This window comes from Bombina bombina, chromosome 5 (genome assembly GCF_027579735.1).
Source record: "Bombina bombina isolate aBomBom1 chromosome 5, aBomBom1.pri, whole genome shotgun sequence".
Taxonomy (NCBI): domain Eukaryota; kingdom Metazoa; phylum Chordata; class Amphibia; order Anura; family Bombinatoridae; genus Bombina; species Bombina bombina.
This window is the reverse complement of record NC_069503.1, coordinates 11,744,379-11,770,958: the sequence shown is the minus strand read 5'-3', so window position 1 is coordinate 11,770,958 and position 26,580 is coordinate 11,744,379. Positions and strand designations below refer to the sequence as shown.

Below are 26,580 nucleotides of genomic sequence, written 5' to 3'. Positions count from 1 at the left end.
TAATAGCTGTAACAGGACAGTGATAGGGCTGTGTAATAGCAGTAACAGGACAGTATTAGGACAGTGTAATAGCTGTAACAGAACAGTGATAGGGCAGGGTAATAACAGTAACAGAACAGTGAAAGGGCCGTGTAAAAGTTGTACTAACTAATGCACTGAATACAATGAGAAGCAGGTCATAGACAAGAACTAAAGGATGAGCAGAATGGAGGTGAAACTAGATTCTAAAGAGGCAAAAGAACCGTTGACGGTTCAAAAATCCCATTTGTCAGCCAGTGACGTAAACCAGATGTGTGTATTAGTTATGAGGAAGGCCTGTCCTCCTCTCTTCATCTGTATCACAATAACTGATTAAATTACCCTGCTGGATAGGGCCCGGTATCAGTTTGGTGATGGGTGTGGGCGAGTAACCTAGTGCACATCTATTGTCTGTGCTATGCTTTACTTGATAAGAGTTTCCCAGGGAGGTGAGAGGCCACATGTGCCTGATTAATTTTTCCCTCTACACACACTTTCCACTTTGGTCCTCTACCCTTATCCAAACCCCTTCACTGGGCTTAACAAAGCAGAATAAACAAACAGGGCTCTTTTTTACCATAATGTGTGATATATGCCGGAAAGATCATTACAGAATGATCCCCTATATTTATACAGAGTATGTGTCAAGACATCAAGAAAAACATCAACCAACAAGACAGGCTGCTCCAAACCCAACAAGACAGGCTGCTCCAAACCCAACAAGACGGGCTGCTCCAACCCAACAAGACAGGCTGCTCCAACCTAACAAGACGGGCAACTCCAACCCAACAAGATGGGCAACTCCAAACCTACAAGAGAAACTGCTCCAACCCAACAAGACGGGCTGCTCCAAACCTACAAGATAGGCTGCTACAACCCAAAAAAAGAGGCTGATCTAACCCATCAAAACATTATGATCCAAACAACAAGACAACAGGAGGGTAATATACAGATTATAGGCGAACAGTTAAATCAGGAGATAATATACAGATTATAGGAGAGCAGGTAAATCAGGGGGTAATATACAGATTATAGGAGATCAGGTAAATCAGAGGGTAATATACAGATTATAGGAGAACAGGTAAATCAGGAGATAATATACAGATTATAGGAGAGCAGGTAAATCAGGGGTAATATACAGATTATAGGAGAACAGGTAAATCAGGGGTAATATACAGATTATAGGAGAACAGGTAAATCAGGAGATAATATACAGATTATAGGAGAGCAGGTAAATCAGGGGTAATATACAGATTATAGGAGAGCAGGTAAATCAGGGGTAATATACAGATTATAGGAGAACAGGTAAATCAGGGGGTAATATACAGATTATAGGAGAACAGGTAAATCAGGGGGTAATATACAGATTATAGGAGAACAGGTAAATCAGGGGGTAATATACAGATTATAGGAGAGCAGGTAAATCAGGAGATAATATACAGATTATAGGAGAACAGGTAAATCAGGGGCTAATATACAGATTATAGGAGAGCAGGTAAATCAGGGGGTAATATACAGATTATAGGAGAACAGGTAAATCAGGGGTAATATACAGATTATAGGAGAGCAGGTACATCAGGGGGTAATATACAGATTATAGGAGATCAGGTAAATCAGGGGCTAATATACAGATTATAGGAGAACAGGTAAATCAGGAGGTAATATACAGATTATAGGCGAACAGTTAAATCAGGGGGTAATATACAGATTATAGGAGAACAGGTAAATCAGGGGGTAATATACAGATTATAGGAGAACAGGTAAATCAGGAGATAATATACAGATTATAGGAGAACAGGTAAATCAGGGGGTAATATACAGATTATAGGAGAGCAGGTAAATCAGGGGTAATATATAGATTATAGGAGAGCAGGTAAATCAGGGGGTAATATACAGAAATATAGGAGAACAGGTAAATCAGGGGGTAATATACAGATTATAGGAGAACAGGTAAATCAGGGGGTAATATACAGATTATAGGAGAGCAGGTAAATCAGGGGGTAATATACAGAAATATAGGAGAACAGGTAAATCAGGGGGTAATATACAGATTATAGGAGAACAGGTAAATCAGGGGTAATATACAGATTATAGGAGAACAGGTAAATCAGGAGATAATATACAGATTATAGGAGAACAGGTAAATCAGGGGGGTAATATACAGATTATAGGAGAGCAGGTAAATCAGGAGATAATATACAGATTATAGGAGAGCAGGTAAATCAGAGGGTAATATACAGATTATAGGAGAGCAGGCAAATCAGGGGGTAATATACAGATTATAGGAGAGCAGGTAAATCAGGGGGTAATATACAGATTATAGGAGAGCAGGTAAATCGGGGGTAATATACAGATTATAGGAGAGCAGGTAAATCAGGAGGTAATATACAGATTATAGGAGAGCAGGTAAATCAAGGGGTAATATACAGAAATATAGGAGAGCAGGTAAATCAGGGGGTAATATACAGATTATAGGAGAGCAGGTAAATCAGGGGTAATATACAGATTATAGGAGAACAGGTAAATCAAGGGGTAATATACAGATTATAGGAGAGCAGGTAAATCAGGAGATAATATACAGATTATAGGAGAGCAGGTAAATCAGGGGTAATATACAGATTATAGGAGAGCAGGTAAATCAGGGGTAATATACAGATTATAGGAGAACAGGTAAATCAGGGGGTAATATACAGATTATAAGAGAGCAGGTAAATCAGGGGGTAATATACAGATTATAGGAGAGCAGGTAAATCAGGGGGTAATATACAGATTATAGGAGAACAGGTAAATCAGGGGTAATATACAGATTATAGGAGAACAGGTAAATCAGGGGGTAATATACAGATTATAGGAGAGCAGGTAAATCAGGAGATAATATACAGATTATAGGAGAGCAGGTAAATCAGGGGGTAATATACAGATTATAGGAGATCAGGTAAATCAGAGGGTAATATACAGATTATAGGAGATCAGGTAAATCAGAGGGTAATATACAGATTATAGGAGAGCAGGTAAATCAGGGGGTAATATACAGATTATAGGAGAACAGGTAAATCAGGAGATAATATACAGATTATAGGAGAGCAGGTAAATCAGGGGGTAATATACAGATTATAGGAGAACAGGTAAATCAAGGGGTAATATACAGACTATAGGAGAGCAGGTAAATCAGGGGTAATATACAGATTATAGGAGAACAGGTAAATCAGGGGGTGACATACAGATTATAGGAGAACAGGTAAATCAGGGGGTAATATACAGATTATAGGAGAGCAGGCAAATCAGGGGGTAATATACAGATTATAGGAGAGCAGGCAAATCAGGGGGTAATATACAGATTATAGGAGAGCAGGCAAATCAGGGGGTAATATACAGATTATAGGAGAGCAGGCAAATCAGGGGGTAATATACAGATTATAGGAGAGCAGGTAAATCATGGGGTAATATACAGATTATAGGAGAGCAGGTAAATCAGGGGCTAATATACAGATTATAGGAGAGCAGGTAAATCATGGGGTAATATACAGATTATAGGAGAGCAGGTAAATCAGGGGCTAATATACAGATTATAGGAGAGCAGGTAAATCAGGGGCTAATATACAGATTATAGGAGAGCAGGTAAATCAGGAGGTAATATACAGATTATAGGAGAGCAGGTAAATCAGGGACTAATATACAGATTATAGGAGAACAGGTAAATCAGGGGGTAATATACAGATTATAGGAGAGCAGGTAAATCAAGGGGTAATATACAGATTATAGGAGAACAGGTAAATCAGGGGGTAATATACAGATTATAGGAGAGCAGGTAAATCAGGGGGTAATATACAGAAATATAGGAGAGCAGGTAAATCAGGAGGTAATATACAGATTATAGGAGAACAGGTAAATCAGGGGGTAATATACAGATTATAAGAGAACAGGTAAATCAGGGGGTAATATACAGATTATAGGAGAGCAGGTAAATCAGGAGGTAATATACAGATTATAGGAGAACAGGTAAATCAGGGGGTAATATACAGATTATAGGAGAGCAGGTAAATCAGGGGGTAATATACAGAAATATAGGAGAGCAGGTAAATCAGGAGGTAATATACAGATTATAGGAGAACAGGTAAATCAGGGGGTAATATACAGATTATAGGAGATCAGGTAAATCAGGGGGTAATATACAGATTATAGGAGAGCAGGTAAATCAAGGGGTAATATACAGATTATAGGAGATCAGGTAAATCAGAGGGTAATATACAGATTATAGGAGAGCAGGTAAATCAAGGGGTAATATACAGATTATAGGAGAACAGGTAAATCAGGGGGTAATATACAGATTATAGGAGAGCAGGTAAATCAGGGGGTAATATACAGATTATAGGAGAACAGGTAAATCAGGGGTAATATACAGATTATAGGAGAACAGGTAAATCAGGAGATAATATACAGATTATAGGAGAGCAGGTAAATCAGGGGCTAATATACAGATTATAGGAGAGCAGGTAAATCAGGGGGTAATATAAAGATTATAGGAAAACGGGTAAATCAGGGGGTTATATACAGAAATATAGGAGAGCAGGTAAATAAGGGGGTTTCTATACAGATTATATGAGAATAGGTAAATCAGGGTGTTATATACAGATTATAGGAGATCAGGTAAATCAGGGGGTTATATACAGATTATATGAGAGCAGGAAAATCAGGGTGTTATATACAGATTATAGGAGATTAGGTAAATCGGGGGTGATATACAGATTATAGGAGAGCAGGTAAATCAGGGGGTAATATACAGAAATATAGGAGAGCAGGTAAATCAGGGGGTTTATATACAGATTATAGGAGAGCAGGTAAATCAGGGGTAATATAAATATTATAGGAGAGCAGGTAAATCAGGGGGTAATATACAGAAATATAGGAGAGCAGGTAAATCAGGGGGGTAATATACAGAAATATAGGAGATCAGGTAAATCAGAGGGTAATATACAGATTATAGGAGAACAGGTAAATCAGGAGATAATATACAGATTATAGGAGAGCAGGTAAATCAGGGGGTAATATACAGATTATAGGAGATCAGGTAAATCAGAGGGTAATATACAGATTATAGGAGAACAGGTAAATCAGGAGATAATATACAGATTATAGGAGAGCAGGTAAATCAGGGGTAATATACAGATTATAGGAGAACAGGTAAATCAGGGGTAATATACAGATTATAGGAGAACAGGTAAATCAGGAGATAATATACAGATTATAGGAGAGCAGGTAAATCAGGGGTAATATACAGATTATAGGAGAGCAGGTAAATCAGGAGATAATATACAGATTATAGGAGAACAGGTAAATCAGGGGCTAATATACAGATTATAGGAGAGCAGGTAAATCAGGGGGTAATATACAGATTATAGGAAAACAGGTAAATCAGGGGTAATATACAGATTATAGGAGATCAGGTAAATCAGAGGGTAATATACAGATTATAGGAGAGCAGGTAAATCAGGGGGTAATATACAGATTATAGGAGAGCAGGTAAATCAGGGGGTAATATACAGATTATAGGAGAGCAGGTAAATCAGGGGTAATATACAGATTATAGGAGAACAGGTAAATCAGGGGCTAATATACAGATTATAGGAGAACAGGTAAATCAGGAGATAATATACAGATTATAGGAGAACAGGTAAATCAGGGGGTAATATACAGATTATAGGAGAGCAGGTAAATCAGGGGTAATATACAGATTATAGGAGAGCAGGTAAATCAGGGGGTAATATACAGAAATATAGGAGAACAGGTAAATCAGGGGGTAATATACAGATTATAGGAGAACAGGTAAATCAGGGGGTAATATACAGATTATAGGAGAGCAGGTAAATCAGGGGGTAATATACAGAAATATAGGAGAACAGGTAAATCAGGGGGTAATATACAGATTATAGGAGAACAGGTAAATCAGGAGATAATATACAGATTATAGGAGAACAGGTAAATCAGGGGGTAATATACAGATTATAGGAGAGCAGGTAAATCAGGAGATAATATACAGATTATAGGAGAACAGGTAAATCAGGGGGTAATATACAGATTATAGGAGAGCAGGTAAATCAGGAGATAATATACAGATTATAGGAGAGCAGGTAAATCAGGGGGTAATATACAGATTATAGGAGAGCAGGTAAATCAGGGGGTTATATACAGATTATAGGAGAGCAGGTAAATCAGAGGGTAATATACAGATTATAGGAGAGCAGGCAAATCAGGGGGTAATATACAGATTATAGGAGAGCAGGTAAATCAGGGGGTAATATACAGATTATAGGAGAGCAGGTAAATCGGGGGTAATATACAGATTATAGGAGAGCAGGTAAATCAGGAGGTAATATACAGATTATAGGAGAGCAGGTAAATCAAGGGGTAATATACAGAAATATAGGAGAGCAGGTAAATCAAGGGGTAATATACAGATTATAGGAGAGCAGGTAAATCAGGGGGTAATATACAGATTATAGGAGAGCAGGTAAATCAGGGGTAATATACAGATTATAGGAGAACAGGTAAATCAAGGGGTAATATACAGATTATAGGAGAGCAGGTAAATCAGGAGATAATATACAGATTATAGGAGAGCAGGTAAATCAGGGGTAATATACAGATTATAGGAGAACAGGTAAATCAGGGGGTAATATACAGATTATAGGAGAGCAGGTAAATCAGGGGGTAATATACAGATTATAGGAGAGCAGGTAAATCAGGGGGTAATATACAGATTATAGGAGAGCAGGTAAATCAGGGGGTAATATACAGATTATAGGAGAGCAGGTAAATCAGGGGGTAATATACAGATTATAGGAGAGCAGGTAAATCAGGAGATAATATACAGATTATAGGAGAGCAGGTAAATCAGGGGGTAATATACAGATTATAGGAGAACAGGTAAATCAAGGGGTAATATACAGACTATAGGAGAGCAGGTAAATCAGGGGTAATATACAGATTATAGGAGAACAGGTAAATCAGGGGTAATATACAGATTATAGGAGAACAGGTAAATCAGGGGTAATATACAGATTATAGGAGAACATGTAAATCAGGGGGTAATATACAGATTATAGGAGAGCAGGTAAATCAGGAGATAATATACAGATTATAGGAGAGCAGGTAAATCAGGGGGTAATATACAGATTATAGGAGAGCAGGTAAATCAGGAGATAATATACAGATTATAGGAGAGCAGGTAAATCAGGGGGTAATATACAGATTATAGGAGATCAGGTAAATCAGGGGTAATATACAGATTATAGGAGAACAGGTAAATCAAGGGGTAATATACAGATTATAGGAGAGCAGGTAAATCGGGGGTAATATACAGATTATAGGAGAACAGGTAAATCAAGGGGTAATATACAGACTATAGGAGAGCAGGTAAATCAGGAGGTAATATACAGAAATATAGGAGAGCAGGTAAATCAGGAGGTAATATACAGATTATAGGAGAACAGGTAAATCAGGGGGTGACATACAGATTATAGGAGAACAGGTAAATCAGGGGGTAATATACAGATTATAGGAGAGCAGGCAAATCAGGGGGTAATATACAGATTATAGGAGAGCAGGCAAATCAGGGGGTAATATACAGATTATAGGAGAGCAGGCAAATCAGGGGGTAATATACAGATTATAGGAGAGCAGGTAAATCAGGAGATAATATACAGATTATAGGAGAGCAGGTAAATCAGGGGGTAATATACAGATTATAGGAGAGCAGGTAAATCATGGGGTAATTTACAGATTATAGGAGAGCAGGTAAATCAGGGGCTAATATACAGATTATAGGAGAGCAGGTAAATCATGGGGTAATATACAGATTATAGGAGAGCAGGTAAATCAGGAGGTAATATACAGATTATAGGAGAGCAGGTAAATCAGGGACTAATATACAGATTATAGGAGAACAGGTAAATCAGGGGGTAATATACAGATTATAGGAGAGCAGGTAAATCAGGGGGTAATATACAGATTATAGGAGAGCAGGTAAATCAAGGGGTAATATACAGATTATAGGAGAACAGGTAAATCAGGGGGTAATATACAGATTATAGGAGAGCAGGTAAATCAGGAGGTAATATACAGAAATATAGGAGAGCAGGTAAATCAGGAGGTAATATACAGATTATAGGAGAACAGGTAAATCAGGGGGTAATATACAGATTATAGGAGATCAGGTAAATCAGGGGGTAATATACAGATTATAGGAGAGCAGGTAAATCAAGGGGAAATATACAGATTATAGGAGATCAGGTAAATCAGAGGGTAATATACAGATTATAGGAGAGCAGGTAAATCAAGGGGTAATATACAGATTATAGGAGAACAGGTAAATCAGGGGGTAATATACAGATTATAGGAGAGCAGGTAAATCAGGGGGTAATATACAGATTATAGGAGAACAGGTAAATCAGGGGTAATATACAGATTATAGGAGAACAGGTAAATCAGGAGATAATATACAGATTATAGGAGAGCAGGTAAATCAGGGGCTAATATACAGATTATATGAGATCAGGTAAATCAGGTGGTAATATACAGATTATAGGAGAGCAGGTAAATCAGGGGGTAATATAAAGATTATAGGAAAACGGGTAAATCAGGGGGTTATATACAGAAATATAGGAGAGCAGGTAAATAAGGGGGTTTCTATACAGATTATATGAGAATAGGTAAATCAGGGTGTTATATACAGATTATAGGAGATCAGGTAAATCAGGGGGTTATATACAGATTATATGAGAGCAGGAAAATCAGGGTGTTATATACAGATTATAGGAGATTAGGTAAATCGGGGGTGATATACAGATTATAGGAGAGCAGGTAAATCAGGGGGTAATATACAGAAATATAGGAGAGCAGGTAAATCAGGGGGTTTATATACAGATTATAGGAGAGCAGGTAAATCAGGGGTAATATAAATATTATAGGAGAGCAGGTAAATCAGGGGGTAATATACAGAAATATAGGAGAGCAGGTAAATCAGGGGGTAATATACAGAAATATAGGAGAACAGGTAAATCAGGGGGTTTATATAGAGATTATAGGAAAGCAGGTAAATCAGAGGGTAATATACAGATTATAGGAGAGCAGGTAAATCAGAGGGTAATATACAGAAATATAGGAGAGCAGGTAAATCAGGGGGTAATATACAGAAATATAGGAGAGCAGGTAAATCAGGGGGTAATATACAGAAATATAGGAGAGCAGGTAAATCAGGGGGTTTATATAGAGATTATAGGAGAGCAGGTAAATCAGAGGGTAATATACAGATTATAGGAGAGCAGGTAAATCAGGGGGTTTGTATACAGATTATAGGAGAGCAGGTAAATCAGGGGGTAATATACAGATTATAGGAGAGCAGGTAAATCAGGGGGTTTATATACAGATTATAGGAGAGCAGGTAAATCAGAGGATAATATACAAATTATAGTAGAGCAGGTAAATCAGGGGGTTTATATACAGATTATAGGAGATCAGGTAAATCAGGGGGTTTATATACAGATTATAGGAGAGCAGGTAAATCAGGGGGTAATATAGAGATTATAGGAGAACAGGTAATTCAGGGGGTTATATACAGATTATTGGAGATCAGGTAAATCAGGGGGTAATATAGAGATTATAGGAGAACAGGTAAATCAGGGGGTTATATACAGATTATTGGAGAGCAGGTAAATCAGGGGGTACTATAGAGATTATAGGAGAGCAGGTAAAGGAGGGAATATACAGATTATAGGAGATAAATTGAACCTGGACAAATATACAGAGAAGAGTAGAGGGAGACTTGACTTCCAAACACACACTTAGTAAACTTGCACTTGATCTCTCTGCTACAGGTTTAAAAAAAAAACCCCACCACATTAAACTGGAGAGCAAGGAACAACTAAGTCAGAAGGTGGATTTGGATCTTCAAAATAACTAATATTTCTGTATATTCATTGAAAAATGAGTACAGTAATTACTGTATATCTTTATACAAATGCCCATTGGTCTATTTTCTTGCTTAGAAGCTTCTGTGCAGCCAAAAAAGAAACTTAAGAGCAAATACTGATACCGCAAATAAAACTGACTGGGAGCCTGTGGCGCTCTCTGCATTCCCTGGCTTGGTCAACTGTCTTCTGCCTCTCTGATAGTGGGTAAGGGAAACATGGTTGACAAACATAGACAGTTACTGTAAAGATCTCAGGAGACAAGATACATCACACATATAAGATAACTCATATGCATATATATTATTATTATTTCTAAGACATTAAAGGTAACCTCTCTATTTATAAGTAAACATTATATATTTACAAACCTACACGCCTAATTCTCACATGTTACTGCTCTGTACCAAAATAAAAATCTACAATCAGTAGATTGCTCACCTTGAATACTGCTTTGGCCCAAGCTCGAAAGGAATCCTCTTGTCCACACAGTTCATCCCCCTCCCCCATCTCTAAGATACGTTCACCACCAAGTTCCTCCAACCGAGTGTCTACAGCATGTCCAAAAGCACAAAAATGGGGGTAGGCTCGGGAACCCAGCCCAAAGACTGAGAACCTGAAGTCAAACAGAGAACATTAACATATGATGGAGTAACCAAGCCACTGTAGTATTATGAGAACAGTGAGACAGAGACAGTTATTAGCATTGTGAACTGCAGGTGCAAAAGTAAGAAATATCTCCATGACACAGTATGATGAGCAAGTGATCATTTGCTGTTAGTTAGGAAACACATTACCTTTAATAACTTTATATTGACACTACATACCGAAGTGTGCCAAGGGGGCCCGCGCTGTCTGTATTACTGGATTCCTTTCTTTTTTTTTTCCAGGAGGTGACAAGCAGGTCTGTCTGAGAAACACTGTTGAACCGAGTCTTGTAGCTCCTACAACAAATGATGATGCTGAATTAACCTTGTTACTCTAAAAGTCATGAAAAAGCAGCATAGGCTTCAGCTCCATCTAATGCCAATGTTGTCCTGATTCTAATGGTCAATATTGCAATGAACACTTCATACACTAACACAACAGTTGCTGAAAATCTATTAGTATTGGGATCGTTGACTGCAGACCATACTGTTATAATGAAGTAAATGAACAAGGTTATGTTTACTGTAAATTAACACAATTCCATCTCCTCTAAATGATCACAGTTACGTCTCCTCTAAATGATCACCGTTACGTCTCCTCTAAATGATCACCGTTACGTCTCCTCTAAATGATCACAGTTACGACTCCTCTAAATGATCACAGTTACGTCTCCTCTAAATGATCACAGTTACGTCTCCTCTAAATGATCACAGTTACGTCTCCTCTAAATGATCACAGTTACGTCTCCTCTAAATGATCACAGTTACGTCTCCTCTAAATGATCACAGTTACGTCTCCTCTAAATGATCACAGTTACGTCTCCTCTAAATGATCACAGTTACGTCTCCTCTAAATGATCACAGTTACGTCTACTCTAAATGATCACAGTTACGTCTCCTCTAAATGATCACAGTTACGTCTCCTCTAAATGATCAGTTACGTCTCCTCTAAATGATCAGTTACGTCTCCTCTAAATGATCACAGTTACGTCTCCTCTAAATGATCACAGTTACGTCTCCTCTAAATGATCAGTTACGTCTCCTCTAAATGATCACAGTTACGTCTCCTCTAAATGATCACAGTTACGACTCCTCTAAATGATCACAGTTACGTCTCCTCTAAATGATCACAGTTACGTCTCCTCTAAATGATCACAGTTACGACTCCTCTAAATGATCACAGTTACGACTCCTCTAAATGATCACAGTTACGACTCCTCTAAATGATCACAGTTACGACTCCTCTAAATGATCACAGTTACGACTCCTCTAAATGATCACAGTTACGACTCCTCTAAATGATCACAGTTACGACTCCTCTAAATGATCACAGTTACGACTCCTCTAAATGATCACAGTTACGTCTCCTCTAAATGATCACAGTTACGTCTCCTCTAAATGATCACAGTTACGTCTCCTCTAAATGATCACAGTTACGTCTCCTCTAAATGATCACAGTTACGTCTCCTCTAAATGATCACAGTTACGACTACTCTAAATGATCACAGTTACGTCTCCTCTAAATGATCACAGTTACGACTCCTCTAAATGATCACAGTTACGTCTCCTCTAAATGATCACAGTTACGTCTCCTCTAAATGATCACAGTTACGTCTCCTCTAAATGATCACAGTTACGTCTCCTCTAAATGATCACAGTTACGACTCCTCTAAATGATCACAGTTATGTCTCCTCTAAATGATCACAGTTACGTCTCCTCTAAATGATCACAGTTACGTCTCCTCTAAATGATCACAGTTACGTCTCCTCTAAATGATCACAGTTACGACTCCTCTAAATGATCACAGTTACGTCTCCTCTAAATGATCACAGTTACGTCTCCTCTAAATGATCACAGTTACGTCTCCTCTAAATGATCACAGTTACGTCTCCTCTAAATGATCACAGTTACGTCTCCTCTAAATGATCACAGTTACGACTCCTCTAAATGATCACAGTTATGTCTCCTCTAAATGATCACAGTTACGTCTCCTCTAAATGATCACAGTTACGTCTCCTCTAAATGATCACAGTTACGTCTCCTCTAAATGATCACAGTTACGACTCCTCTAAATGATCACAGTTACGACTCCTCTAAATGATCACAGTTACGACTCCTCTAAATGATCACAGTTACGACTCCTCTAAATGATCACAGTTACGACTCCTCTAAATGATCACAGTTACGTCTCCTCTAAATGATCACAGTTACGTCTCCTCTAAATGATCACAGTTACGTCTCCTCTAAATGATCACAGTTACGTCTCCTCTAAATGATCAGTTACGTCTCCTCTAAATGATCAGTTACGTCTCCTCTAAATGATCAGTTACGTCTCCTCTAAATGATCAGTTACGTCTCCTCTAAATGATCAGTTACGTCTCCTCTAAATGATCACAGTTACTTCTCCGCTAAATGATCACAGTTATGTCTCCTTGCTTTATGATTATTATCGGTTATTTGTAGAGTGCCGGAGTGCTTTATGATTACAGAAACAACTGTCAATAACTTATTCTTTCTCCACTGTTTCTGAGACAGATCCTTATTGGATGCTTTTAGGGGACTACACATGAATAATACTCTTTATTCCTTTTGCTTCTATAATGTATTAGTTGTGTTAAACACATACAACTCTATACAAATATAAGTAGATAAAGGTTATACTCTAGTTGTGTTTTAGAAGAGATAAAGGTTACATTAGCATTTGTGTATCACAGTAACAAGGCTATGAAAATGACTTAATGGCAATACCAAAGCCTTTAGCTACAAATTATTAGTTATGAAGTTACTTTTGCATATTAAGACAAAGTCTAAGAAATGTGCACCAGTTACAGTTTACTTTAATTATTATAACAAATAACTACTGACAGTTTAGTTCTTTACTGACTACACGATAAAGGGTATTTTTGTAATAGTCTAATACTTATAGAGGGGTCACTACATACTTCAGCCTTGACCCGCTGTTATAATGATATTTACGTCTCATGTACGATTGAGTATTACTGTACTAAGTAATTTTTGTAATAGTCTAATACTTATAGAGGGGTCACTACATACTTCAGCCTTGTCCCGTTGTTATAATGATACTTACGTCTCATGTACGATTGAGTATTACTGTACTAAGTTATTTTTGTAATAGTCTAATACTTATAGAGGGGTCACTACATACTTCAGCCTTGTCCCGTTGTTATAATGATATTTACGTCTCATGTACGATTGAGTATTACTGTACTAAGTTATTTTTGTAATAGTCTAATACTTATAGAGGGGTCACTACATACTTCAGCCTTGTCCCGTTGTTATAATGATACTTACGTCTCATGTACGATTGAGTATTACTGTACTAAGTTATTTTTGTAATAGTCTAATACTTATAGAGGGGTCACTACATACTTCAGCCTTGTCCCGTTGCTATAATGATACTTACTTCTCATGTACGATTGAGTATTACTGTACTAAGTTATTTTTGTAATAGTCTAATACTTATAGAGGGGTCACTACATACTTCAGCCTTGTCCAGTTGTTATAATGATACTTACGTCTCATGTACGATTGCGTATTACTGTACTAAGTTATTTTTGTAATAGTCTAATACTTATAGAGGGGTCACTACATACTTCAGCCTTGTCCCGTTGCTATAATGATACTTACGTCTCATGAACGATTGAGTATTACTGTACTAAGTTATTTTTGTAATAGTCTAATACTTATAGAGGGGTCACTACATACATCAGCCTTGTCCCGTTGCTATAATGATACTTACGTCTCATGTACGATTGAGTATTACTGTACTAAGTTATTTTTGTAATAGTCTAATACTTATAGAGGGGTCACTACATACTTCAGCCTTGTCCCGTTGTTATAATGATACTTACGTCTCATGTACGATTGAGTATTACTGTACTACGTTATTTTTGTAATAGTCTAATACTTATAGAGGGGTCACTACATACTTCAGCCTTGTCTCGTTGTTATAATGATACTTATGTCTCATGTACGATTGAGTATTACTGTACTAAGTTATTTTTGTAATAGTCTAATACTTATAGAGGGGTCACTACATACTTCAGCCTTGTCCCGTTGCTATAATGATACTTACTAAGTTATTTTTGTGACGTTTTACAGACTATGGGGCATATTTATCATTGTGCGAGCAGACATGAAACAAAGTAGCTTATCATGTCTGCCGCACATCGATAAATGCAGACAGCATACTCTGTTGGTATTTATTATTGCACCAGCAGTCCTTGTGAAATGCTGGTGCAATGCCATCCCCTGTAGATTTGCGTCCAATCGGTCCCTAGCAGGGGTTGTCAATCAACCCGATTTCTATCCGCGACCTCAGAGCAGGCGGACAAGTCATGGAGCAGCGGTCTTTAGACCACTGCTTCGTAACTTCTGTTTCTGGCGAGCCGGCGAAACAAGGGGCATCAAGCTCCACACAGAGCTTATTAAATATGCCCCTATTTCTCTTCTTTTATTCTTCCTGTATACCGTGATGGCTGCTCTTGTCGGACCCTGGAGACCGAACTACTCTTTCCACTTACGCTCACTCATTCAAAAACATAATTTATGCTTACCTGATAAATTACTTTCTCTTACGGTGTATCCAGTCCACGGTTTCATCCTTACTTGTGGGATATTCTCAATCCCTACAGGAAGTGGCAAAGAGAGCACACAGCAAAGCTGTCCATATAGCTCCCCTCAGGCTCCACCCCCCCAGTCATTCGACCGACGGTTAGGAGAAAAAGGAGAACCATAGGGTGTAGTGGTGACTGTAGTTATTTTAAAAATTAAATTTGAACCTGACCGAATTGTCAGGGCGGGCCGTGGACTGGATACACCGTAAGAGAAAGTAATTTATCAGGTAAGCATAAATTCTGTTTTTTAAGGTTTCATCCTTACTTGTGGGATACCAATACCAAAGCTTTAGGACACGGATAAAGGGAGGGAACAAGTCAGGTAACCAAAACGGAAGGCACCACTGCTTGCAAAACCTTTCTCCCAAAAATAGCCTCCGAAGAAGCAAAAGTATCGAATTTGTAAAATTTGGCGAATGTATGCAGTGAAGACCAAGTCGCTGCCTTACAAATCTGTTCAACAGAAGCCTCATTCTTGAAAGCCCATGTGGAAGCCACAGCTCTGGTGGAATGAGCTGTAATTCGTTCAGGAGGCTGCTGTCCAGCAGTCTCATAAGCCAATCTGATGATGCTTTTCAGCCAGAAGGAAAGAGAGGTAGCAGTCGCTTTCTGACCTCTCCTCTTACCAGAATAGACAACAAACAAGGATGATGTTTGTCTGAAATCTTTAGTTGCTTTTAAATAGAATTTTAAAGCACGAACCACGTCAAGATTGTGTAAAAGCCATTCCTTCCTAGAAACTGGATTAGGACACAGAGAAGGAACAATGATTTCCTGGTTAATATTCTTATTAGAAACCACTTTTGGAAGAAAACCAGGTTTGGTACGCAAAACAACCTTATCTGCATGGAACACCAGATAGGGTGAATCACACTGCAAAGCAGACAATTCAGAAACTCTTCGAGCAGAAGAAATGGCTACTAAAAACAAAACTTTCCAAGGTAATAACTTAATATCTATGGAATGCAAAGGTTCAAACGGAACCCCTTGAAGAACTGAAAGAACTAAATTTAGACTCCATGGAGGAGCCACAGGCTTGTAAACAGGCTTGATTCTGACTTACGCCTGTACAAACGCTTGTACATCTGGCACGGCTGCCAGACGCTTATGTAACAGAATAGACAGAGCAGATATCTGTCCCTTTAAGGAACTAGCTGACAGACCTTTCTCCAATCCTTCTTGGAGAAAAGACAATATCCTAGGAATCCTAACCTTACTCCACGAGTAACCCTTAGATTCACACCAACAAAGATATTTGCGCCATATCTTATGGTAAATTTTCCTGGTGACAGGCTTTCTGGCCTGTATCAGAGTATCTATAACTGATTCAGAGAAACCACGCTTAGCTAGGATTAAGCGTTCAATCTCCAAGCAGTCAGTTGCAGAGAAACTAGATTTGGATGCTTGAAAGGACCTTGAATTAGAAGATCCTGCCTCGATGGCAGTTTCCATGGTGTGACCAATGACATGTCCACTAGGTCTGCATACCAAGTCCTGCGTGGCCACGCAGGTGCTATCAAAATTACCAAAGCCTTCTCCTGTTTGATTCTGGCTACTAGCCGAGGGAGAAGAGGAAACGGTGGAAAGACATAAGCTAGACTGAATGACCAAGGCGCTATTAATGCATCTATCAATGCCGCCTTGGGATCCCTGGATCTGGATCCGTAAAGGGGAAGTTTGGTGTTCTGACGGGATGCCATCAGATCCAATTCTGGAATGCCCCATAGCTGGGTCAGCTGAGCAAAAACCTCTGGGTGGAGTTCCCACTCCCCCGGATGGAAAGTCTGACGACTTAGAAAATCCGCCTCCCAGTTGTCTACCCCTGGGATGTGAATTGCAGATAGATGGCAGGAGTGATCTTGGATACTTCCTTCATTGCTAGGGAACTCTTTGTTCCTCCCTGATGATTGATGTACGCTACAGTCGTGATGTTGTCCGACTGAAATCTGATGAATTTGGCCTCCGCTAGTTGAGGCCACGCCTGGAGCATATTGAATATCGCTCTCAGTTCCAAAATGTTTATCGGGAGAAGAGATTCTTCCCGAGACCATAGACCCTGAGCTTTCAGGGAGTCCCAGACCGCACCCCAACCTAACAGACTGGCAACGGTTGTGACAATGATCCACTCCGGTCTGCGGAAACTCATTCCCTGAGACAGGTGATCCTGAGACAACCACCAGAGAAGAGAGTCTCTGGTTTTCTGGTCCATTTGTATTTGAGGAGACAAATCTGCATAATCCCCATTCCACTGTTTGAGCATGCACAGTTGCAGTGGTCTGAGATGAATTCGGGCAAAGGGGACTACATCCATTGCCGCAACCATTAAACCGATTACCTCCATGCACTGAGCCACAGAAGGCCGAGGAATGGAATGAAGAACTCGGCAAGTATTCAACAGTTTTGACTTCCTGACCTCTGACAGAAAGATTTTCATTTCTACCGAGTCTATTAGTGTTCCCAGGAAGGGAACCCTTGTGAGCGGGGACAGAGAACTCTTTTCTACGTTCACCTTCCACCCATGAGACCTTAGAAAGGCCAGGACAATGTCCGTATGAGCCTTGGCTCTGTGAAAAGACGACGCATGTATTAAGATGTCGTCTAGGTAAGGTGCTACTGCAATGCCCCGCGGTCTTAGTACCGCCAGAAGGGACCCTAACACCTTTGTGAAAATTCTGGGAGCGGTGGCCAACACGAAAGGAAGGGCCACGAACTGGTAATGTTTGTCCAGAAAGGCGTACCTTAGGAACTGATGGTGATCTTTGTGGATAGGAATATGTAGGTACGCATCCTTTAGATCCACAATAGTCATATATTGACCTTCCTGGATCATCGGCAAGATTGTCCGAATGGTTTCCATCTTGAAAGACGGAACTCTGAGGAATTTGTTTAGAATTTTTAGATCCAGGATTGGCCTGAAAGTTCCTTCCTTTTTGGGAACTACAAACAGGTTTGAGTAAAAACCCAGTCCTTGTTCTGCAATTGGAACTGGGTGTATCACTCCCATTTTTAGTAAATCTTCTACACAGCGTAAGAACGCCTGTTTCTTTGTTTGGTCTGAAGACAAACGAGAAATGTGGAACCTTCCCCTTGGGGGAGAATCCTTGAATTCTAGAAGGTACCCCTGAGCAACTATTTCTAATGCCCAGGGATCTGGAACATCTCTTGCCCAAGCCTGAGCAAAGAGAGAAAGTCTGCCCCCTACTAGATCCGATCCCGGATCGGGGGCTACCCCTTCATGCTGTCTTGGTAGCAGGAGCAAGCTTCTTGGCCTGTTTACCCTTATTCCAGCCCTGCAAGGGTTTCCAGGTTGCTTTGGGCTGTGAAGCATTATCTTGCTTTGCGGCAGCAGAGGTTGCAGCAGGTCCGCTCCTGAAGTTGCGAAAGGAGCGAAAATTAGCCTTGTTTTTGGCCTTAAACTGCCTATCTTGTGGAAGGGCATGGCCCTTTCCCCCAGTGATATCCGAAATAATTTCTTTCAGCTCTGGGCCGAATAGGGTTTTCCCCTTGAAAGAAATATTTAACAGTTTCGTTTTGGACGACACATCCGCCAACCACGATTTGAGCCAAAACGCTCTTCGCGCCATGATGGCAAAACCTGAGTTTTTCGCCGCTAACTTAGCTAATTGGAAAGCGGCATCAGTGATAAAAGAATTAGCCAGCTTTAAAGCATGAATTCTATCCATGATCTTGTCGTATGAGGTCTCCCTCTGGAGCGACTCCTCCAGAGCCTCAAACCAAAATGCCGCTGCAGTAGTTACCGGAATAATGCAGGCAATTGGTTGAAGCAGAAAACCTTGCTGAACAAAAATTTTCTTCAGCAATCCTTCCAATTTTTTATCCATAGGATCTTTGAAAACACAACTGTCCTCTATTGGTATAGTTGTACGCTTAGCAAGTGTTGAAACAGCTCCCTCTACCTTAGGGACCGTCTGCCACGCGTCCTGTCTGGTGTCGTTTATGGGGAACATTTTCTTAAAGATAGGGGGGGGGAACAAAGGGTACACCTGGTCTCTCCTACTCCTTAGTCACAATATCCGCCACCCTCTTTGGGATCGGAAATGCCTCAGTGTATACAGGGACCTCTAAAACCTGTCCATTTTACACAATTTTTCTGGGACCACCATGGGGTCACAATCATCCAGCGTAGCTAAAACCTCCTTAAGCAGGACGCGGAGGTGTTCCAGCTTGAATTTAAACACTAAGGAATCTGACTCTGCCCGCTGAGAAACTTTTCCTGTGTCAGAAATTTCTCCTTCAGACAGACTGTCCCTCACTGCTAACTCTGAGTGTTGTGAGGGTACTACAGATAACTCATCCAAAGCTTCTGATTGCTCATCCTCTGTGTTTAAAACTGAGCTATCGCGCTTTTTTGGAAAACCTGGCAGTTTGGATAAAAATGCTGCAAGGGAATTATCCATTACTGCTGCTAATTGTTGTAAAGTAATAGGGGTCGATGCGCTAGAGGTACTAGGCATCGCTTGCGCGGGCTTAACTGGTGTCGACACATGGGGAGAGGAAGAAGGACTATCCTCATTACCCTCCGTTAAGGAATCATCTTGGGCTACATTTTTAAGTGTCACTGCATGGTCTTTAAAATGCTTAGATGTTTTAGCACACTTTAAACATAAATGCAATGGGGGTACCGCCATGGCTTTTAAACATAAAGAACAAGGTCTATCTGAAGACTCAGACATGTTTGACAGACTTAGACAGCACTACAATACAGTAAAATTCACTTTTTGAAAAAACGTTACTGTGCCTTTAAATAATAAAAAGCACACACTTTTTTACCAAATCACCAAAAAACATCCGATCTTTATGAAATTTTCACCACATGATCCCAATGCTTTGAAATGATTGCACACAAATTTTCAAATTAATTAACCCCTTATTGCCCAAACCGGAGCCAATTGAAGTAAACTACCGGTTTAACACACTACAGCACGGTGCCACAGTCCTTGCTGTGGCCCTACCTTCCTTTTGGGTTATTTGTAGAAGAATATAAGCCTCCCTGAAGTCCTCCTGCACTCTCAGGACTCTACACGTGAAGCTGCATGAAGCTGCCTTGCAAAACAACTGCGCAACTGAGGCGCGAAAATGAGGCCCCCTCCCTCTTCATTCCGGAGTTATGGGGCCTTCCTGAGTCAGATTAGGTGTCTTACAATATGCCAGGCATAATAAAAACCCCAAAAGTGTTCCCAACGTCTAAAACACTTGAACAAATATAAGATTACCCTAATAAAGTAATCGATTTAGCCCATCACAGTGTCTACCAGTATTTAAGCCCTTAACTGAAGCCATCCTTCTATACTGCGTCTCAGAAAATGGCTTACCTTCCCACATGGGGATCTCTATCAGTCTTCTAGCATTACCGGGTCTTGTTAGAAAAAATGACTGAGCATACCTTAAGCAGTTAAGTCTGCAAACTGTTCCCCCCAACTGAAGTTCTCCGGTACTCAACAGTCCTGTGTGGGAACAGCAGTGGATTTTAGTTACAACATGCTAAAATCTTTTTCCTCTCAGCAGAAATCTTCATCACTTTCTGCCTCAGAGTAAATAGTACAAACCGACACTATTTTAAAATAACAAACTCTTGACTGAAGAAATAAAAACTACAAATCTAACACCACATACTCTTTACCCTCCCGTGGAGATGCTACTTGTTAGAGCGGCAAAGAGAATGACTGGGGGGGCGGAGCCTGAGGGGGAGCTATATGGACAGCTTTGCTGTGTGCTCTCTTTGCCACTTCCTGTAGGGATTGAGAATATCCCACAAGTAAGGATGAAACCGTGGACTGGATACACCAAGTAAGAGAAATATACACATAAATATATATTCATATACATATATATGTGTGTTAATATGTTTATACACCCAAATATTTATTCATATACATATATATGTGTGTTAATATGTTTATATACACAAATATTTATTCATATACATATATATGTGTGTTAATATGTTTATATACACAAATATTTATTCATATACATATATATGTGTGTTAATATGTTTATATACACATAAATATTTATTCATATACATATATATGTGTGTTAATATGTTTATATACACTAATATTTATTCATATACATATATATGTGTGTTACTATGTTTATATACACAAATATTTATTCATATACATATATATGTGTGTTACTATGTTTATATACACAAATATTTATTCATATACATATATATGTGTGTTACTATGTTTATATACACAAATATTTATTCATATACATATATATATGTGTTACTATGTTTATACACACAAATATTTATTCATATACATATATATGTGTGTTACTATGTTTATATACATAAATATTTATTCATATACATATATATGTGTTACTATGTTTATATACACTAATATTTATTCATATACATATATATATATATGTGTTACTATGTTTATACACACAAATATTTATTAATATACATATATATGTGTGTGTTAATATGTTTATATACATATATATGTGTGTATAACAACAGGCTGACATGTGGTTATGAAGTCCGGATAGTTCTAACATTACTAGTATCCATCACAGACATTGCATGTTATAAGTCCATTATAACACGGACTTCTAACATTACTAGTATCCATCAGCATCCTGATTCTGTCACAGGACATTGCATGTTATAACTATCCGGACTTCATAACCACATAAGATTACATACCCGGATTCAACTGTAATGACTTTGTGTCATTAACTTTTCAACCATACTGGATACAAATTACTAACAAACTCTTTTCTTTTTTACTAGTATCATTTTTCAATATCCTCATGCAGTGATACTATTATACAAAAAAAATGTCTTATGAATGTTGAGTGCAGATGTGTGGATTGGTGGATGGGGTTTCGTGTGGATCAGTGTGAGTGCATCTTTGGTTTCCTCCTTTTTTTTACGCAATGTCAGATTGTGTATGACATGATGTGTAAGCATTAAAATACTTTGTTATATTCAATACTAAGACTCATTGGCTGGGATTATTTAATATTATATATATTTGTGTGTTAATATGTTTATATACACTAATATTTATTCATATACATATATATGTGTGTTAATATGTTTATATACATACATATTTATTCATATACATATATATTTGTGTGTTAATATGTTTATATACATACATATTTATTCATATACATATATGTGTGTGTTAGTATGTTTATATACACTAATATTTATTCATATTCATATATATGTGTGTTAATATGTTTATATACATACATATTTATTCATATAAATATATATGTGTGTTACTATGTTTATATACACACAAATATTTATTCATATATATGTGTGTTAATATGTTTATATACATACATATTTATTCATATACATATATATGTGTGTTAATATGTTTATATAATACATATTTATTGATATACATATATATTTGTGTGTTAATATGTTTATATAATACATATTTATTCATATACATATATATGTCTGTTAATATGTTTATATACACTAATATTTATTCATATACATATATATGTGTGTTAATATGTTTATATACATAAATATTTATTCATATACATATATATTTGTGTTAATATGTTTATATACATACATATTTATTCATATACATATATATTTGTGTTAATATGTTTATATACATAAATATTTATTCATATACATATATATGTGTGTTAGTATGTTTATATACACATAAATATTTATTCATATACATATATGTGTGTGTTAATATGTTTATATACGCTAATATTTATTCATATACATATATATGTGTGTTAATATGTTTATATACATACATATTTATTCATATACATATATATGTGTGTTAATATGTTTATATACACATAAATATTTATTCATATACATATATATTTGTGTTAATATGTTTATATACATAAATATTTATTCATATACATATATATGTGTGTTAATATGTTTATATACACTAATATTTATTCATATACATATATGTGTGTGTTAATATGTTTATATACATACATATTTATTCATATACATATATATTTGTGTTAATATGTTTATATACATACATATTTATTCATATACATATATGTGTGTGTTAATATGTTTATATACATACATATTTATTCATATACATATATGTGTGTGTTAATATGTTTATATACATACATATTTATTCATATACATATATATGTGTGTTAATATGTTTATATACACTAATATTTATTCATATACATATATATATGTGTTAATATGTTTATATACACACAAATATTTATTCATATACATATATATGTATGTTAATATGTTTATATACATACATATTTATTCATATACATATATATTTGTGTGTTAATATGTTTATATACACTAATATTTATTCATATACATATATATGTGTGTTAATATGTTTATATACATACATATTTATTCATATACATATATATTTGTGTGTTAGTATGTTTATATACATACATATTTATTCATATACATATATATTTGTGTGTTAGTATGTTTATATATATACATATTTATTCATATACATATATGTGTGTGTTAATATGTTTATATACATAAATGTTTATTCATATACATATATATTTGTGTGTTAGTATGTTTATATACATACATATTTATTCATATACATATATATTTGTGTGTTAGTATGTTTATATACATACATATTTATTCATATACATATATATTTACAGAGATAACACAGTCCCCATAGGCCGCAATGTAAAGGCACTTTTCAGTTTTTACCACTTAAAACTGCCTCCTGTAGTCATTAATAAAAAATAATGCTATTTTTTTTATTATTATGCACACTACACATAATTTTTAGGGCAATTGAGGGGGAAATTTTTGTCTGACCGCTGGTTAATTTTCGGTGTGCTAATTGCTCCAGCCAGATCACGGTAGCAATAATCAGAATAACCAGCCACTTGTAATGGCTAGTTATGTATGGCGCCCCAATAAACGGCGGATTTGCCAGTTTGCGGGCACTTGTAATCTAGCCATAATCAATTAGAAGCCAATGTAATTTTTAGCAGAAAACTCATTTTGTAGCACATCAGTTTCCGAAATATTGGTCTAAACATTTTCCATCTCATTTTCAATCAACAACAGATAGTAAAAAAAGGGGTATCTATATTATTTCATATAACACTCAATTTTGTAAAAGAAGAAGAAATAGCGGACAGAGGGAAGGTATTTACTATTAAAGGGATCAATACAAGGTACAGAAGTACTATTTTGTAACGTTTATGCTCCCAATGAAAAACAAGAAGAATTCTTTCTACATATTTCCTACCTATTAACTAATGTGTCAGACATTAGAATAATCTCTGTGGGAGACTTTAATGTTTACCTAAAATAAAAGTCTACTCATATTAAGGGTAATTTGACACGATTCCAAACGAGACAAAATAGAAAAGTCAGACCAATAAAAGAATCATTGATGGGACATAATGTATTAGATACATGGAAAATATTATATGGAGACACAACAAACTATACATATTATTCGACAGCACACAGCAGTTATTCTAAATTAGATTATATCTTTATTAGTCAAATTCTGGTGCCAAATCTAATCTTCTCCTCCATACAACCCTGTGTTTGGTCGGATCATGTCACAATACAGAAAGGTTTAAAGGGATTGTTATTTACTAACGCCTAGATTACGAGTTTGGCGTTAGCCTTAAAAAGCAGCATTGAGAGGTCCCAACGCTGCTTTTTAACGCCCGCTGGTATTACGAGTCAGGCAGGAAAGGGTCTACCGCTCACTTTTCTTCCGCGACTCAAGGCTACCGCAAATCCCCTTACGTCTATTGTTTATCCTATCTTTTTAATGGGATTTGCTTAACGCTGGTATTACGAGTCTTGGAAGAAGTGAGCGGTAGACCCTCTCCTGTCAAGACTTCTACCACATTTAAAAGTCAGTAGTTAAGAGTTTTATGGACTAACGCCGGAACATAGAACTCTTAACTAAAGTGCTACAAAGTACACTAACACCCATAAACTACCTATTAACCCCTAAACCGAGCCCCCCCCCACATCACAAACATTATAATAAAATTATTTAACCCCTAATCTGCCGATCGGACATCGCCGCCACTTTAATAAATGTATTAACCCCTAAACCGCCGCAGTCCCACCTCGCAAACACTAGTTCAATTTTATTAACCCCTAATCTGCCGTCCCTAACATCGCCAACACCTACTTACATTTATTAACCCCTAATCTGCCACCCCCAACGTCGATGCTACTATATTAAAAGTATTAACCCCTAAACCTAAGTCTAAACCTAACGCTAACCCCCCAACTTAAATATATTTTAAATTAAACGAAATACATTTAACATAATTAAATAAATTAATCCTATTTAAAACTAAATACTTACCGATAAAATAAACCCTAAGATAGCGACAATATAACTAATAGTTACATTGTAGCTAGCTTAGGATTTATATTTATTTTACAGGCAACTTTGTATTTACTTTAACTAGGTACAATAGTTATTAAATAGTTATTAACTATTTAATAACTACCTAGCTAAAATAAGTACAAAATTACCTGTAAAATAAATCCTAACCTAAGTTACAATTACACCTAATAATATCATTAAATAAATTACCTAAACTACCTACAATTAATAACAATTAAATTCAATAAACTAAATTATGAAAAAAACCAAACACTAAATTACAGAAAATAAAAAAGAATTACAAGAATTTTAAACTAATTACACCTAATCTAATCCTACCAATAAAAAAAAAAGCCCCCAAAATAATAAAATTTCCCTACCCTATACTAAATTACAAATAGCCCTTAAAAGGGCCTTTTACGGGGCATTGCCCCAAAGTAATCAGCTCTTTTACCTGTAAAAGAAAAATACAATACCCCCCCCAACATTAAAACACACCACCCACACACCCCTACTCTAAAACCCACCCAATCCCCCCTTAAAAAAACCTAACACTAACCCCCTGAAGATCTCCCTACCTTGAGCCGTCTTCACCCAGCCAGGCACAAGTGGTCCTCCATACGGCAGAAGTCTTCATCCGATCGGGGCAGAAGAGGTCCTCCAGACGGCAGAAGTCTTCATCCAAGTGGCATCTTCTATCTTCATCCTTCCGGAGCAGAGCGGGTCCATCTTCAATCCAGCCAACGTGGAGCCAGCCTCTTCAAACGATGTCCTAATGAAGAATGAAGGTTCCTTTAAATGACATCATCCAAAATGGCGTCCCTTGAATTCCGATTGGCTGATAGAATCCTATCAGCCAATCGCAATTAAGGTAGGAAAAATCCTATTGGCTGATTGGAT

The 26,580-nt window shown here is 37.2% G+C and overlaps 1 protein-coding gene across 3 annotated transcripts in view; it reads right to left on the bottom strand.

Moving 5' to 3' along the window:
- NOS3 (nitric oxide synthase 3) overlaps positions 1 to 26,580 on the bottom strand; it is a 720,543-nt gene that overhangs the window by 312,061 nt on the left and 381,902 nt on the right. For all 3 annotated transcript variants that reach the window (XR_008402467.1, XM_053713262.1, XM_053713263.1), the window contains exons 15-16: positions 10,811 to 10,927; positions 10,425 to 10,599 (exon numbers count right to left, since the gene is read on the bottom strand). Coding sequence is in view for 2 of the 3 variants with exons in the window: in XM_053713262.1 (XP_053569237.1) it covers positions 10,425 to 10,599; positions 10,811 to 10,927 (292 nt within the window). In the remaining variant the exon portion in view is untranslated. The remainder of the gene's footprint in view (positions 1 to 10,424; positions 10,600 to 10,810; positions 10,928 to 26,580) is intronic.